This window comes from Phodopus roborovskii, unplaced genomic scaffold (assembly GCF_943737965.1).
Source record: "Phodopus roborovskii unplaced genomic scaffold, PHOROB, whole genome shotgun sequence".
Taxonomy (NCBI): Eukaryota; Metazoa; Chordata; class Mammalia; order Rodentia; family Cricetidae; genus Phodopus; species Phodopus roborovskii.
The window spans coordinates 22,562,412-22,579,757 of NW_026126480.1; the positions used below are offsets into that span (position 1 = coordinate 22,562,412).

Here is a 17,346-nt window from a genome sequence, read left to right on the forward strand (position 1 = left end):
CCTTTCCTTTCTTTTACATCCTAGGGCAGTTGCCTGCTCTAGCCATTAACACCCTAGGACAATTGCCCATGCTGGCCTTTCACTTTTTGGCACTTGAATTCATGCCCTAGTTCTTTGAATTAAACTATGTTCTGTAGTCTAAAAGGCCTTGTTTGTGTGAAAAGAAAGACTTTTTTTTTTGAGTTTGTCAAAAACTTAGGAATGCTGCAGTAATTAGCAGCAGGTTCTTGCTCTTCTCGTGGCAGGGGCAAGCAGTCTTTACTGAGGATCTTATTCTAGCCCAGGCTGGCCTAGAACTGGCTGTGTAGCCCAGGCTGACTTCAAATTCTTGCAGTCCTCTTGCCTTGGTCTCTTGGGTGCTGGGCTTACAGACCTGAACCACCATGCCTGGCTTGCAGAATCTCTCAGGTCGCAGGACAGCAGAGTCTTAAGAGCAAGGCTGAGTAGTCATCCATAGGGAGTTGTCAGGACAATTCTGACACATGGAGCTAAACAACCTAACCCCTCGTTGTCACTCTGGCACCTACCTGCTTCCCTCTCTTTAGCAGATGGTTTGTTTCCATCCTGGTCTTTGTTGGCACTTTAGATTTCACTGTACTTAAACTGAAAAAGGGCTAGGAAGAATTTCATGATGAAGTTGTTGTTTTTGTTTTGTGGAAGTAGGACTAGAACCCAGGGCCTCATGCCTGCTAGCCAAGCATCTCATTATCACTATGTTTTATTTTTCTTACAACACAGGTAACTTAGGTTTGGATGGAGAGGTAAATGATTGAGGGCAGTAGTTCCTGAACCTACATATATTTGAGCTGTGTTTGTGTGTTGGGCATACGCACAGGAAAGAGGGGTGTAGATAGGCTTTTCTTTGGGTTGTCAGCTTACCAATAATGACACAGAGACTTATTATTAATTATGAAACCTTGGCCAATAGCTTAGGCTTGTTTCTAACTCCCTCCTGTAATTTAAATTAACCCAATTCTATTCATCTACGTGTTGCTATGTGACTTGTGGCTTTTACCTCTCCTCCTCATGTCTGTTCCCTCTACATCTGGCTGGCAACTCCTTCTTCCCAGAGTTATTTCTCTGCCCTGAAGTCCCTCCCGTACCTCCTGCCTAGCTATTGGCTATTTATTAAACCAGTCACACTGACACATCTTCACACAGTATAATGGAACATTCCACAATGCAGGGGGGTGGGTGTTTAAAGGAACATAAGTGACCTATCTTCTTGCCAGGCCATCATCAAAAACCCAAACAACCCCACTGTAGATGTTGAAGTGTGAAGGTCTGAAGAACTCCCTGTGAATGAGGGTGTAGCTATTAAAAATACCCTGGCATAAGGAAGGGCTTCTTTGGCTCACACTTCCAACTCCCTTGGTCCATAATTACCGGGAAGCCAAGGCAGGCACTTCAAGAACCGCATCCACAGTTAGGAGCAGTGAGAGAGAGAGAGAGAGTAATGCATGGATCCTTGCAAGTTAGTCAGAAACAAAGAGAATAAGTGCACACGTCCCTGCCTGCCCGCTTGCTCTCAGCTTTTCTCCTCTCTTATACTGTTGAGGACCTAGGGAATGGTGCCTCTCACAATGGGCAGAAATGCCCACAGGTCAATCTGACCTAGATAATCCCTCCCTAAGACTCCCTTCTGGGAGCTGGAGATGGCTCAGAGGTTAAGAGCATTGGCTGCTCTTCCAGAGGTCTTGAGTTCAATTCCCACCAACCACATGGTAGCTCACAATCATCTGTAATAAGATCTGGTGACCTCTTCTGGTCTGCAGGCAGAACACTGTATACATAGCCCCCCCCCCATCATTAGATGACACAGAATTCATAGCCACCTGGGAGGAAATCTTACTGCTTTCAGCATTGTTGCTAAGCATCCTCTTAACGCCAGTGAAGGTGTCAGGCATTGGAGACTTAGAAAATGAATCCCTGATTTGCTTTCAGATTGTGTGTCCTTACCTGTGATAAATTGATTATCCATTTCTCCTGATTAGGCAGCAGATGGATTTTTGTTTGTCGTAGGATGTGACAGAGGGAAGATCCTTTTCGTCTCTGAGTCTGTCTTCAAGATTCTCAATTATAGCCAGGTAATGTTCTGTCATATGCTAGCACTCACCAGCTTTATAGTAGTAAGAAATAGGACCCCAGTTTTTCAGAAGAATTAAACCATATGGACCACACAGGTGGTATCCTTCTCCCAGAAATTCTTAATTTCTTAATGGAGAAGTGAATTTTAACTTAGGAAGAATTTTAATGGGTCCTATATTTCCCCAACTGGAATATCTGACTCTGACCCAACCAACAGCTTAAGTTTTCTTATTGCTACAAAATGAAGACCCACATCTGTGGACAAGGAGTGGGAAGTGAAGCTGTCTGACAAGGGAGAGAAAGAAAGGCCTTGATGTCTTCTACACATTGATAATGATGACCAGGCGGTCTTAGTTTCTTGCCTTGTTGTGCTAAAACACCCTTACAAAAAGTAACACAAGGGTGAAAGGGTTTATTTCAGCTCATAATTCAAGGTTACAGCCCATCATGGAGGGAAGTCACAGCATCAGGAGCTTGAGGCAGCTGGTCACATCACACCCACAGTCAAAGCAAGAGCAAGCAATGGATGCATGCAAGGCCCCCTCCCATTCTCTGTTTATGCAGTCCAGGATCTCAGTCAGGGAATGGGCCTGGTGCAGTTGCTCCACCTCAATTACCCCCAGCAAGTATGCCCAGATACCCATCTTCCAGAAGATTCTAGATTCTGTTAACATTAACTGTCACAGATTTTTGGATTGCCTGAGGGTTAAATAAGAGGAGCACAGGAAAACTTCTAGAATAACCATTTCACCTATTGTGTCCTTAGAATATCTGTTAATCCATTTACTCATTTACATCTTGGTATTTGCACGGAAGCATGGTAGGCAGAAGGTTTTAATTAAAATGGCATATCTATAAATGAGAATTCATGTAAATTTAGCTTTCCCAAGATGCTTTACTTTTTTTTATTTCCCCCCCCCCTCAGGGCATTCATTAAGGGAGGTTTATTATCTCTGTGAGTGGATACAGGTGACGAAAGCTCATGAAGATAGGACTTGGCTAGTTGGGTACTGCACTTACCCTAGCACTCAGGTAGCTGAGACAGGAAGGTCATGAATTTGAGGACAGCCTGGACCAAATAGAGTCCCAGGAAAGGTGGGGCTACACAGGGAAATTCTATGCCAAAACAAACAATACCCCCTCAAGAAAGAACCAAGGAGCTTAACGTTAGAACTGGAGATAGCCAATTGTCTGTGGTTTTTTTTTTTTTTTTTTTTTTTTTTTTCCTTATAAGGTCTGTTGGGGAACTCAGGGTGTTGGATATGTGTCTGTCTGTTCCTGGTATCTGTCCAAGCTGAACACGTGTGCAGGGGCACATGAATGCTTGCAATGTTCAGCTTAAGAACACAGTGGAGGCCGAGGCTATACAGACTGAGTGCTGTTGTGTCTTCCACTTCTCACTGGTGCTGACTTGTCCATTCACATTTCGTTCCCACAGAATGACCTTATTGGCCAGAGTTTGTTTGACTACCTACATCCTAAAGATATTGCCAAAGTCAAGGAACAGCTATCTTCCTCAGACACCGCACCCCGGGAACGACTCATTGACGCAAAGAGTGAGTGCAGGGGAGGCTATGTGCTTCCCCATCACCACCCTCACCGCCCCCACACTACCCACCATGCCCAGGCCCAGCCTCTCCCTTCTTACCTCTCTGCCTTTTTTCTCCATGATAGCTGCTTGCTGTGGCTAACTGGACTCATTTAGAGTCACTTGGTTTGTTTACTTTATAGTCTACATAAAGAAGTTTCAATGTCCAGACTTAGTGGAAGGAAGAACTTTGACTTGATTCTGGTCATTCTTTTCAGAGTCCTAGTAGCGTGCTCCTAGATGAAAGGGCTCAAACTGTCTTGTCCTCCCAGAACAAATCCCTCCCCCCCCAGTCGCACTCTTGCAGCCTCAGAACACTTAAAATGCTACTGTTTCAGCCAGGTGGTGGGGGCTGCGCATGCCTTTAATCTCAGCCTCAGGAAGTAGAGGCAGACAGATCTCTGTGAGTTTGGGGCCAGCCTGAGTCTACAAAGCAAGTTCCAGTACAGCCAGAACTATACAGAGAAACCCTGTCTCCACAAGCAAACAAAAGCCAATGTTTCTTGGCTCCATACTTCCTACAGCCTAAGATCAGCATTTCTCTGGCCCTGGCCCTTGTTCCCAGGTCACAACCCAGGGGAGGCTAGGCACACATCTTGCCTCCACCAGTTGCTACCTGTGTGGCTGTAAGGAAGTTATTCACCTCTTTATGCCTGCTTCCTCATCTGCAAAACATGCCAACATGTTGTTGAAAAGATTAAAAATACTGACTTGCTACACAAAGAATGTAGTTTGTTCCCAGCACATGGTAATTGTGGCCTGGACCCCTCTGTGTCCAGGCCAGCCTGGCCTAATGGCTTTCTTGTTTCTCAGCTAGCCATGTTGATTGCTGATGAAGATGGTGTCAGAGAACTCCCCTCAAAGCACCTTTTCAGGAAGTTACAAGTCTTCATAAAAGCAGACATTGGCTGTGGGACCTGTTACCCTCTGTAGCTTGGCCTTGGCACCTTTCACTGACTTAAGGAGAAAAAGATGAATGACATTTTGTCCTTGAGACTCTTCCCTCATAGCCAGGGACATAAGCAGCATCTTGCACAATAGTTGCAGCCACAGCAATGTCAGGCATGGAACATGGGCTGGGTAAATGTCACTTGAGTATGAGGACAAGCACCACTGGGTCTGTGGCAGCTAAGTGGGTTTGAGAACATGAGTTAATGTGTGCCAAGAAGAGAAAGGTGATGAGCAGAGGAAATGATATGTGGATAGGTACCAGGGTAGGGTCTCATGGCTGGTTTGTTGCCTTTATAGCAAACTGTGCAGCGAGAGAGATACAGTGAAGGGAACTGAGCAGCAGGACAGGCTTGGCTTGGCATTCTAGAGAGTTAACAGTCAGTGTTGTGGAGGGCAATGTGGAGAGGAGCCCTGGGCAGTGGCCACCACTTGGCATAGCTGTCGGGCCCCCTTGTGCTGTCTGTAGTCCCAGATTTCACACTGATGAGTAGTGTAAGGAGGCACGTGTGTCAGAGTCACCCAGGACCTTTCAGTAGCCTTGCTCCACCTGCAGAGAGTAAATTCACAGCCCGGCCCCACAGAATAACATGGTAGCTCGGTAGATGGCTTACCTGACATGTGTAAGGCCCAGGATTCCATCTCTAGTGCTACAGTTAAAACCACAAGTCTAGTTTTGGGCTTGGGGTAGCCACATGAGTCAAAAGAATAAATGCAAAGCTAATTATATTATCTTACCTAACACATTATTATCTTGATGTAGTTGTTACAAAAGATTTGGAATTCTTTACCATTTTTTGGTGCTGTCTTGGGAACCCTGTGTGCACTTTGCCCACACAGCCCTCTTCAGTGCAGAAAAGTCACATTCTGTAGCACTATGATGCTAGTGGCTGTCACCCTGAGCACACATCTAGAATGGGGCCCACGAATCAGGCCTCCAGGGGATCCTGACTGCAGTCAGGCTGGAATTTTAAGGCAATCCTGTGGCCCCTACTCCCCCCCATCCCAGTATCCAAATCCTGTGCATCCTTTGGGTAGGGAATCTTTGGCTGGGAACCAGGTGTCTGCACTTACTTGGCACAGATAATTATATTTCCCTGCTAGCAGTCCTTCTTGGTATACCTCTGTTTATCCCTCTCATCCTCACCTCCTATTGGGCAGGAACACTTCGCTGTTTTCTTTTTACCCCCAGACCACCCACACCACCTGCACTTCCTGCCCATCTGTAAACATTTCCACATGAACACGGGGCTCCTGCATGAACCTTTTGACCTCTAATCCTAAGAGAAATGTTATCACATATTGTTATTATAAACAGTGAGGCAGTACAAGCTGGGTGTGAGGTCACACTGCCCCTCCTGACAGACAGCCTTGCCCTCATTTCACCACATTGTGTGTTAATTTGCAGCTGGACTTCCGGTTAAAACAGATATAACCCCTGGGCCATCCCGACTGTGCTCTGGAGCTCGCCGCTCTTTCTTCTGTAGGATGAAATGCAACAGGCCTTCAGTAAAGGTGGAAGATAAGGACTTCACCTCTACCTGCTCAAAGAAAAAAGGTACAACTAACAGCTCTTTCCCTTTCTGGGCCTTAAGGGAGTCTTGGCTGGGGTCAGGGCTTTTCAAATGGCCTGAGTAGCAGCTGGCAAGCCTGAAGCTAAGGCCTCCTCTCACCTTATGTATAGCCTTGGGCAGCTGGAATGGGGATGGGAGCCATGAAGCCCTGATGTGTTGCCATGGGCACATATTTGTGAATAGGCTTTCTGTGTTTAACTTCTGTTGGACTCTGATGTGGCTTGGAATAAACACACTCTGCCACAGTTCTGTCTCTTGAGTAGCCACCCTTCTAGAATCATCCTGGCCAGTTTCCCCAGTGACCTTATGTGGTGAATGCATGGGATGCTGTTCAAGGTCTTTGCCTCTTGCCTCGTTCTCCCCCTGGCCCCTTTGGCTGCCCCTCCTTTCTGTCAAGGAGGTTCTCTCCTCTGTTTACATGGATGTATATATAGGTCATTTTACCCACAGGTCAAAAGCTTCAAGTACATAGGGTAAACCTAATAAGCCTCCAGGGTATCCACAGCATGGCCACAGGTCCCCCGACCTGCTCTACCTGCTAATATTACTAATTGTAGTTAGGTATTTAGTTATGCCCAGGCATAACCAGAGATCTTTTAAAAAAGATTTCATTTACTTTAATTTTATGTATATGAGTGTTTGTTTGTAATTATCAGTGTATCAAATGCCACCTGGTACCCACAGAAGCCAGAGGAGGGTATTGGATCCCCTAGAACTGGAGTTATAGATGGTTGTAAGCTGCCATATGGTTGCTAACGACCAAAGCCTGCTCTTCTGCAAGAGCACTAAGTTATTTCTCCAGTTGTGAAACCAGAGATTTTAGGAAAAGAGCCTAGGCTCCCGCAGTTGCAACAAACTAGGCTAGGCCGCTTGTTCCCAATAGAGAGACAGGTTATAGTGACAAGCAGAGAGAGATATCTTCAGTGTGGCCATACCAGGGAAAGGAACAGATAAAGGGGTCCAGTGGTTCAGAGTCTGTGTGTTGGGGAACTGATGTGTGCTTTAGGATGAAATAGGGAAAGAACTGGAGCAAGGGGCAAGCCTTTTACAGTTGTGGTCTGGGCATGGTCTTGCTGAACACTGTGTCAGCTCTGTTCCTAAACAGTGGACCAAATCTGTCCTTACTATGATGTGAAGAGACAAGGCAGACTTGGGAGACAATTGCTACTATTCCAGGGTGCAGCCTTGCATTCATGGGTAACTGTTCCTCTTGGATTTGGTCTTTCAAAGTCCAGGGTGCTGGCAGGTTTGGGGCAATGGTTTACCTTTGTGCCTTCAGCCAAAGTAAAGGAGGCAATACAAAATGAAGGAAGACTGTCATCCTGTCCTGTTATTGCTGTGAGGGGTCCATGTTCCTCAACCAAAGCAGCTTCTGAGAGCCAGCTACCCTCAACTCTCTCAGGTCTGAGGTAGACACTATGTGCTTTCTGCCTCACCACACAGCTGTGAGGTGGTCCTTTAACAGTGCATCTTTTTATTCCCTAGCCCCCATTTTAAACTCTTCATTGCTTCCTGCTGCTCTTGAAGAATCATGATAATTCAACATATGATGCAAATGATATGCCTCAGTGCATTAGAGCCATGCTGGCTTTCCCTTGGATGATGCCAGCCCCTTTTAAGGTCATGTCTGCACTCTTCTACCTCTGATTGGAATTTCTTTCTGGCTTCTTATTTATTTATTTATTTTTCACCTTCTCCCTGAAAATACAGACTGCCTGTGTCTTTTTCTGGTACCACACAGACTTCCTTTTTAGTGCTTTCTTAGATTTTTACGTGACTGTATAAAGGTGGCCTCTCTGGCTACCAGGAGGCTGTGATGTCTTTCTGCTACATGATGGGCTATTCAGTGTTGAAACCCACAGTGTAGGTGTGTCTCAGTTAAAAATGTTTCTTTCTTTACTGTCTGATCTGTGTTCTCTTCCCCAAATCAGTGAATGGCAGTAGCAGCCACACACCCCTAAAATAGGGGAGCCATCCATATCTTGTTGTCTGACATTCATACCAGCTCCCAACTGTTCTCAGAGGTATTGTCTGCTCCCCCACCACCCACCCTGCTGATGTTCAGTTCCCATCATCTCTTGCCATTTTCTGAGTCTGGCCTATGCACCTCTGAGTCCTCCTACTTCTGGTTTCTACTCTCTCTTTCATCCTCCTAACTCTTGCTAGACTATCTGAAGCATTTGCTCTTTCTGTTTCTATGTTTAAATCCTGCTGGAAGCCCTCCATTTCTATCTGCTAAACACATCTGTCAACAGATAACTCAGGGTCCATGGGTCCTTACAGGCCTCAAAGGCTCCACTCTGCTTTTCCCACTTCTTTTACTTATTTATTTTTCATATGTGCATGTGTGTATGCATGAGAAAGAGGGAGAGAGAGAGACAGAGCAGAGTGTTTGTGTGTTGGGGCGCGTGGGGGGGGGGGTGGTCAGAGGACAGTTTTCAGGAGTTGGTTGTCTACCTCCACCTTATTTTGAGCCAGGGTCTCCCTTGTTTCTGGCCACAGACCTGCATCCTAGCCTATGAGCTTCCGTTTCTGCCTCCCATCTTGATGTAGGAATGCTAGAATAAGGATACCCCACAGGACAAGTGTTCTGATCCAGTGAGCCATCTCCACAGCCTGCAGTCTGCATCTGTGTCTTTGTTCACCATCACACTTTAAAGACACACACCCAGTGCCCTGGCCAGTGCTCATGCTCCTGCCTGACCCCAGCACTGGTTTTGGGGAGTCTTCCCCCTGGGGTGGTCTGTTCCTCCTTGCTGTGCTTTCCGTGATGCCTTTGGTATATGGGCTCTGCTCAGCACACATAGCTGGACCACTTCTGTCCACTCCATCTACCAGGTGACTCCTCTGGAGAGTGCAGCCTTTTCTTTTGTCCATCTTTTGAGACTGCATCCTACTGCCAACCCAGCACTGACACACACCATGGGCTTTTGCTTTCCAGCAGATCGAAAAAGCTTCTGCACCATCCACAGCACAGGCTATCTGAAAAGCTGGCCACCCACAAAGATGGGGCTGGATGAAGACAACGAGCCAGACAACGAGGGCTGTAATCTCAGCTGCCTCGTCGCAATTGGGCGGCTGCATTCACATGTGGTTCCACAACCAGTGAACGGGGAAATAAGGGTCAAATCTATGGAGTATGTTTCTCGACACGCCATAGATGGGAAATTTGTTTTTGTAGACCAGAGGTAAGAGCCTACATCTCACCCTTCAGCAATGCAGTAGAGCAGTGGTTCTCAACCTGTGGGTGGAGACCCCTGGGGCTGAATGATCCCTTCACAGGGTTTGCTTATCAGATATTTTGCATATTGGATATTTACATTATGATTCATAACAGTGGCAAAATTACAGTTGTGAAGTGGCAGTGAAACTAATTTTATGCTTGGGGGTCACCACAACATGAAGAATTGCCTTAAAGGATTGTAGCATCAGGAAGGCTGAGAACCACTGCAGTAGAGTATTTCAACCCTAAGCTGAGAAGATGAAAAGACTGGGTCATCATCATTTGGCTTCTCTAACAGTAAAGAATATTACTCCGGGGTGAGGAAGGAAGGGGTTGGCTGGAGAGATGGTTCAACGGTTGAGAGCACTGGCTGCTCTTCCAGAGGTCCTGAGTTCAATTCTCAGCAACCACATGGTGGCTCTCAACCATCTATAATGAGATGTGGTGCCCTCTTTAGGCCTGCAGACAGAACACTGTGTACATAATAAATCTTAAAAAAAAAAAAAAAAATTACTCTTATTGGGCATGTAGCTCAGTTGGTAGAGCATCTGCCTAGCATGCATGAAGCCTTGGGTTCTGCTCCAGCGCTGTGTGCAGCTGGTATGGTAGGTGGTTCATGCCTTGAGTCCCAGCACTTGGATGGTAGAAGGGTAAGAAGTTCTAGGTCATTCTCATCTATATAGTGTTTAGGGCAATCTTGGCTTATATAAGGCCTTGTCTTAAATAATAATCTTTTCTAAAAATTGAGATGAATGACTCTAGAGTCACCTACCCTCCAGTGAACACCCCATCTCTGACTGCATGTTTCCACATAGCTCGAGGGAAGGGAGAATGGTCCCTGCTAATAAAAAGCAGGCTCGTAAGGACATCATGATGAACTCACAGATTTTCCTCAGTATTCCTCAGTATATAGCGACAGTTAAGTGGGTGGTTTGAAATCCAGTTTTGAAAGGAAACAGAAATATGACCTACAACTATAAAATGTTCCAGAGTCATGACCTTGAATGGAATATAAGACATAGAGCTATTTAGACCTGAGCATTCCAGTAGACTTGTCTGTATATTTAAATTTGAATGTAATTAGTTAAAATCAAAACTTGAGTTCCTCAGGGCACTACCCACACGGCTGTGGAAAGCTTTGTTGGACAGCATTGTTCTTATCCAGCCTTTTCATTTTATGGATGAGGACTTGAGGTCTAGCCTGTGGAACAGCTTTTGCTGGACTTATAGCTGATTGGTGCTAGATCTGGCCTGTGAGCCAGATGCCCCAGATTCACTGCTGCTGCTGCATCTTTTGGGAATATTCACAGGCTAATAACTAGCTAGTTACTATAGACAGCCATTAGATGCCAGGAAAGTAGGCATACACTTTTTAAGGCTTTTGGGGACCCAGCTGTAGGATTCTCTGGGCGTCAGCTCTCCTTGTACAAGCAAGCAGTGAAAAAGAAGCAGTCCTACCCTGGAATTTAGATTTGTGTTTTATATTTACATGATTAATATGATATTTTGTCATTTAAAGACCCCATGAAATTTGATTTGTGATAAAAGCCCCTAAAGTTATCTTTGCTTTTGTTTTGCTGTTTTTCTAACCCTGACTAAAGTTGGAAGGCTGGGTGGGGTGGGAACCCACATGGTTAATCCACTGAAAAGCACCTAGCTTTTTTGCCTTTAGCTTTGGCCTTGCTCTCCTGGAGGCTGTGATGGGGAGAAATGGGGTGCTCATCCATAAGTCATTGTTCATCTTAGGAATGGCCTTTTCTTATTTAAAAAGCTCTTGTTCTCTCTTAGGGCAACAGCTATTTTGGCATATCTACCACAGGAACTTCTAGGCACATCATGTTATGAGTATTTTCATCAAGATGACATAGGACATCTTGCAGAATGTCACAGACAAGGTAAGCTTGTAGGAGGAGTCTGATGTTCTAAAGTATGCTCTGCTTCTACACATCTTCCAGAGAAAGCTGCCCCTACTATGTGGGAGTCAACTAGCCTAAGATTCTTCAGGCCATGTAAGGGGAAAAAAGACTTGTCTCCAGGAACTATTTGTCCCCTACAGATGCTGGTTTCCCTACAGAGGCCATGACTGCAGAAACATCTCTTTGGTTAGGGTTCACTCTGAGCCTGTACAGATTTCATATGTCTTGTACTGATCTGATTTTCTTTCCATACAAGGCTGCACTGCCTCTCCTAGTGCCAGTCTTATTTCTATCGCTGTGACAAAATGCCCTGATAAAAAAGCAATTTAGGGGAAAGTTTATTTCAGCCTACAGTTCCAGGTTACTGTCCATTGCTACAGGGAAGTCACAGTGGCAGGATCTTAAGACAGCTGGTCACATGACACCCACAGTCTTGAGTAGAGAGAAGGTGAAGGCACACATGCTCACTTGATGCTTGCTGAGCTCATCTCAATCTCTTTCCACTTTCATAGTTTGGGGCCCCACCTAGGAAATGGTGCTGCCCACAGTGGGCTGTCTTTCATACAAGTTAACTTTATGAACACAGTCCCTTACAAATGTGCTCACAGGCCAGCTCAATGCCCTCATTGAAACTCTTTCCAAGTGAGTCTAGGTTGTGTTGAGCTGACAAAGCTGAACATCACAGATGGTATGGCCATATATGCAGCCCTTCCCCTTCACTGTTTCTACCAGAACTTGTTCAGTTGCTTCAGACATTCATTTATGAAATGTCCCTAATTCCACCACCCCCACTGCCTTGACTCTGCTTCAAGCACTTGTGCTTGTTAGTCTCCTGCTTCCTCTCACCCTGGGTCCATCATCTGTAGTTATCTCATCTATTATTAAATAGTTAAATCATTGTTAATCAGTTAAATAAGCCTGATAGTGTCATATCCCTGTTTAATGTTTCAATATTCAGACTCAAGCACAATCACTTTCGACAGTTACCAGATCCAAACTTCCCACCTCCCATCTCCTGGCCCTGACCCAGTTCCTTGATTCCACTTCCCAAATTCGTTCCATCTGTGACCCTCTCACCTGTGCCTGCCTGCCCTTGGCCTTTGTGTGGTTCTTTCCTGCTCTTGGCTACAGTGTTCACGTGCCTTGGTCCCTCCTCCAGAGGACAGGGGTCATATTCTCCCTCTTTTTGTCTCTAATGCTTGGGGCATGAAAGGTGCCTGTGATAGCTGTTTCTTGAGGGAGATTTGAACAGGTCAGTAGCCTCTGTTGACTCGGGTTTCCTAAACTGGTCAGGGACTACTGCGCTTAGGCTTTGTGACAGGGAAGGACCATGGCTGGAGTTCACTCAGACCTGACTCCAGCATTCCTGAAACCCTTTATTTGCCTAGATTCTGGAAAGGAGTGGCAGGCTGGTAAATACACTGAAAGGCAATGAGTTAGATCCTTGGAAGCTGGCTGGCTGAGCATTGACCATGTGCATGCTTGGCGTTCTAAAGGGTGAAGGCATGGTGGGGGCTGAGCACCTTTGGGATCTGGAGTTAGATGACCTGTTTAATATACTCATTGGTTTGAGGTAATGGCAGTAATCACGGCTTCTTTGAATTTTCAGTTTTACAGACAAGAGAAAAGATCACAACTAATTGTTATAAGTTTAAGATCAAAGACGGTTCCTTTATCACACTACGAAGTCGATGGTTCAGTTTCATGAACCCGTGGACCAAGGAAGTAGAATACATTGTCTCAACCAACACTGTCGTTTTGTGAGTATTTCCTGTGAGATATACCCTTGCTTCAAAGGGAGATGCCTTGCCAGTATCCATATTTTAATGTCCCCTTGCTAGTGTCTTATGATGGAGGAAGCCAGGAAAGGTTGTTAACCAAGGTCATGAACCCCAATGGTGAGACTTGCTCCAGAAACACCCAACCCTTGAAACCCTAACCCTAACCCTGACTCTACACATTCTCACCCACTTACGCTGGTGGAGGAAGGTGTCAACCATCAGTGAAAGGCTTACATAGCTACCAGCCTTTTCTGGCCTTGGGTGAGGATGGGTGGTTCTCCATGGCTAGCTGGCTAGTGGTCCAAGCCTTGGCAGATGGAATACTCTCTCAGAGGCTTCTGCTAAGCAAGCATGGAGAGGAAAGAGCCTTCTTTCACAAGATTTTTCTCTGTACCTCCTTCACCCACCTGTGGCTAGAGGCAGGCAGGGGCCTGGAGCTGGGTGTGCTGTCAGCAGGTAGAAGGGAAAGTGCTGTAGCAGTGGGAGGGGGCTACTGCAGCCACTTCTACTAAACCATGTTGCATAGAAATTTGGGAGGTCCAGGTGGGCAGTGAGGCCAAAGGCCAGGATGCTGTTCATAGAACAGTAAATAGACCTGTTCAGCCACTCAGACAGACACTTCATTTTCTGGCCTGTCCAGGTCCCCAAGTGGACACTGGACTCCTTGGCCAAGGTGAAAGGTGCACGGTTCTGAGCAAGCCTGACTCATGTTTCCTTATTGGTGGGATGTTCACAGAGCCAATGTCCTGGAAGGCGGGGACCCAACCTTCCCACAGCTTACAGCATCCCCCCATAGTATGGACAGCATGCTGCCCTCTGGAGAAGGTAATTATGTCCTGCTTGGGTATTGGGCTTGCTAATGAGAAGCTGCTTATGACCAGATACTCTCCCTTCATATGTTCAGGGTTTCCTTTTGCCACGTTTTGTGGAACAGATCTTGACATGATGTGCTGAGTCCCAGTGGGAAGCCACTGCCCTTTTACTGGGATGTTGTAAACAGGTGTGGCTCTTCCTGCAGCCACCAAGTCCTTGTTTCTCTGTGCTTTGCTCTTCCTTGTTGCCCATGGGCTATGATTTGATCTAGGGTGACTCACTGGCTCCTGTGTTTGGGAGAAAGGTATCTGTGGGCACTGAGAACTTGCCATATCCAGTGGGCTCCTTCCCTGTGGCTCAGCACTGGGACCACTTCTGCTTGTGTGGCTTCATCCCACTTCTTCCACTTATGACCCCATGCCCACTCCCTGCTTTCCCAGACAGGATGGAAATTAGGAACATCCCACGCTCATCTTCTGCACTCCCTCTGTGAAATCCAAAGGCACTGTTCTGGCCCTTTTGTCTCTTAACTCACCTATTGCCTCTGTACTTTCCTAACTTTAATCTCACCCTATCAATTCCATACTCCATTCTACATAACACACAGCATAGCAATGTTCTGGTTAGCATCAGAACACATAAGTGACAAATATCATTTTACCTACTGATGTCATAATCATTGTATGTCTAGAGTAACACATTACCCTCAGTCTTGTTTGAAGCCACAAATGTTATCTCTGTGGTCACCTATATATAGCTTAGTAACATAGGTTGGTAGCCTTGGAGCAACAAGCCACACCCGATAGCCTGTAGTTTATACCCTGTAGAATATTCTAAGTTTCATCGAGTCTTACATGACAATCTCAGCAAAGGATACATTGCTCAAGCTGTATCCCTGTCATTAAGTGACACATAAGTGCAGCTCATGCTGTGTGGTAGACGTATAGTAACCCACATTGGACCCAGCACATTTTCTGTGCCAAGTCCCTTGGTCCTGATCTCTTGTAGATCCAAGGGTACAGTGTGCTCCAATTGCTGTTTGCACCAAGTCCAAGCTTATGTCCTAGTCCTCCTCCACGAACCCCTTGCAGTAGACTTCAAAGCTCCGTCCCGCCTCAGTGCTCTTGCACATTGTTTATGCCTGGGGTGCTTTCCTCCACCTATCAGGCTAATATATCATCAGCTTTCAAGAAGACTCAGCTCAGCAACCATCCTCCAGAAAGCCTTGGAGGAGGTTTGCATGAGTTGGGTGTTCTCTGATTCCCTGTCAAACTCATCACACTTTGCTGCTTTGTCTCTGGCACATGAAGGAAATTAGCTGGTTCATGTCAAAACTTGGGCCTCGATTCTGAATAGAATCTGAATCCATACCCTGCTAGAACTATTTTTCCCGACAAGGAGGGGGGAGTTCCATTTAACACACAATAGCATTTCTTGCTTGGGTTTCCTCTTTCCTACTGTCAGATTCCTTTGTTGTAGGTGGCCCAAAGAGGACTCATCCCACTGTTCCAGGCATTCCAGGGGGAACCAGAGCTGGGGCAGGAAAAATAGGTCGAATGATTGCAGAAGAAATCATGGAAATCCACAGGCAAGTAATCCCATTGGCTGCCTCTCCACCCAGTGGTCTCAATATGCACACTACCAGATACTTCACAATGTGTGGAGACATTTGGGGTCATCACAGTTGGGTAGATCACCTGCTGATCACCAGGGAAAAAAAGATCAGGAGTGCTACTTATACCACATAGGACTGTTCTGTTCCTCTGGACCAGTCCAAAATAGAAACCGTGCCTGAAATAAAGAAGGTAGACTGAACAGGCCAGAGCTTAAGACACTCTTGGGGAGGCCCAGTTCCCGACACTCTGTATCACAGTCAGCTTCCTAGTGAGGATGGATGCCCTGGAAATCACAGGTCTGGAATATGCTGCAAGCTGCCAGTAATTTGGGCCTTAGCAAAAATACTTCTTTAAGCTAACTAGAATCAGTAATAGAGGCAAGCAGAACAGCTAGCAACAGAGGCAGTTTTCTAGGTTGGAGGGGGAGGCATCCTGTCCATGTGGAAGCAGCTGCCTGGGGTTCAGTCCTGGGCATGCATACACCTGACTCTGTTAGGAGAGCCATCTAATCTTTGATATGCTAACTTAAGGCACAGAAGGGAGGTAGTATGTCTCTCCTAAGGACCATGTTAGAATTGTGAAGGAACGGACAGCCTGAAACACAATAGACACTCAGAAACCGTGAACTCAGTCTGGTATTTAGTATTTAAACATAGCCACTGAGATGGAAAAAGTTCGTTATTTGTGTCTACCTGAATTTGGAGAACCAAGAGGGTAGTAACCAGATACTTAAAAAATATAAATGTAATGAAACATAATTGTAAAGGAGGTGGTGGGCAGAAAGACCAATATTGTCTGCAGCCACTGATTTAGTGTATTCTCTGGTTGGCCAGAAGGGCGCTTGTCCCCATTCAAGTTAAGTTCTACTCCAATCCAAAGTGGTGTGTTTAGCTGCTTGCCTCCACCTCTGGAGAGGATGAGGAGACAGACCAGCCACTATATACCCTAGGCTCAATGCAGACTATCAGAACACGGTGTCAGAGCCCTTCACCAGGATAGTCCTAAAATCCATGAGAGGTTTATTTTCTTTATGAAAATAGGATGGATGGGGAATTCACCATTAAGACAAGCAAGGAAGGGTTTGAACTTGGTTTCAGCATAAGGTTTACAATAAAGGTAGGTACTCTCACTAGAAAATCAGACTACTCTAGCACGAGCATGTAGATGGTGTTTAGGGCTACCTAACTGGCCAGACTTTGTGTAGAAAGGAAGCATGGAGCTATAAAGGGAGAGGGTTAAAGACTCCTGATGCATAATCCTGAGTTTCAAGATGCCATTTGCTATAGGATGCTGAACAGATACCAAAAATTCTGCGTTACATATTGTGGAAGCTCACTAGAATGGGGAGAGGTGAAGGTGGGCATGCTTGGTAATACAGGAATAAACCCTGTCCTATAGAGAAATCAGCCATCTAGAACCAGGTGCTGGAGATAAAATAAGGAATGGTGAGAAGGCAAGTCAGGGATTGATAGGGATCCTGGAGAATGGGTGGCTTCACAGTCCTCCATCCTAAGTAGACAATGTTGGGAGAAACAACAGTTTTTGGTAATCAGTTATAGCCATCTGCATGTTCTGGTTACACACAATAGGCTTGTATCTTGAATTTAAGGAGCTTCTGGGAGACAGAAAACTTGTTTCCTCACAAATACAGACATGTAGTCAGTGCAGGCCAAGATTCATTTTTTAGGCATAGAGACTGGACCCCATGTGACTCTAATAGACTGTGTTCATCATGTAAGAACTGAAAGCCTGGTAGTAATACAGCTTCCTCCATACTCCCCAGACTCTGGCTCCAGCTT

At 45.8% G+C, this 17,346-nt stretch overlaps 1 protein-coding gene across 2 annotated transcripts in view; it reads left to right on the forward strand.

Annotated features, from left to right (window-relative positions):
• Nucleotides 1–17,346, forward strand: part of Bmal1 (basic helix-loop-helix ARNT like 1) — a 99,698-nt gene that overhangs the window by 76,244 nt on the left and 6,108 nt on the right. Inside the window, exons 10-17 of one of the 2 annotated variants that reach the window (XM_051192707.1) lie at nucleotides 1,995–2,087; nucleotides 3,527–3,644; nucleotides 6,033–6,182; nucleotides 9,140–9,386; nucleotides 11,210–11,316; nucleotides 12,947–13,097; nucleotides 13,855–13,943; nucleotides 15,411–15,519. In XM_051192707.1, the coding sequence (XP_051048664.1) occupies nucleotides 1,995–2,087; nucleotides 3,527–3,644; nucleotides 6,033–6,182; nucleotides 9,140–9,386; nucleotides 11,210–11,316; nucleotides 12,947–13,097; nucleotides 13,855–13,943; nucleotides 15,411–15,519 (1,064 nt within the window). The remainder of the gene's footprint in view (nucleotides 1–1,994; nucleotides 2,088–3,526; nucleotides 3,645–6,032; nucleotides 6,183–9,139; nucleotides 9,387–11,209; nucleotides 11,317–12,946; nucleotides 13,098–13,854; nucleotides 13,944–15,410; nucleotides 15,520–17,346) is intronic. The other variant, XM_051192708.1, reaches the window with a different exon arrangement.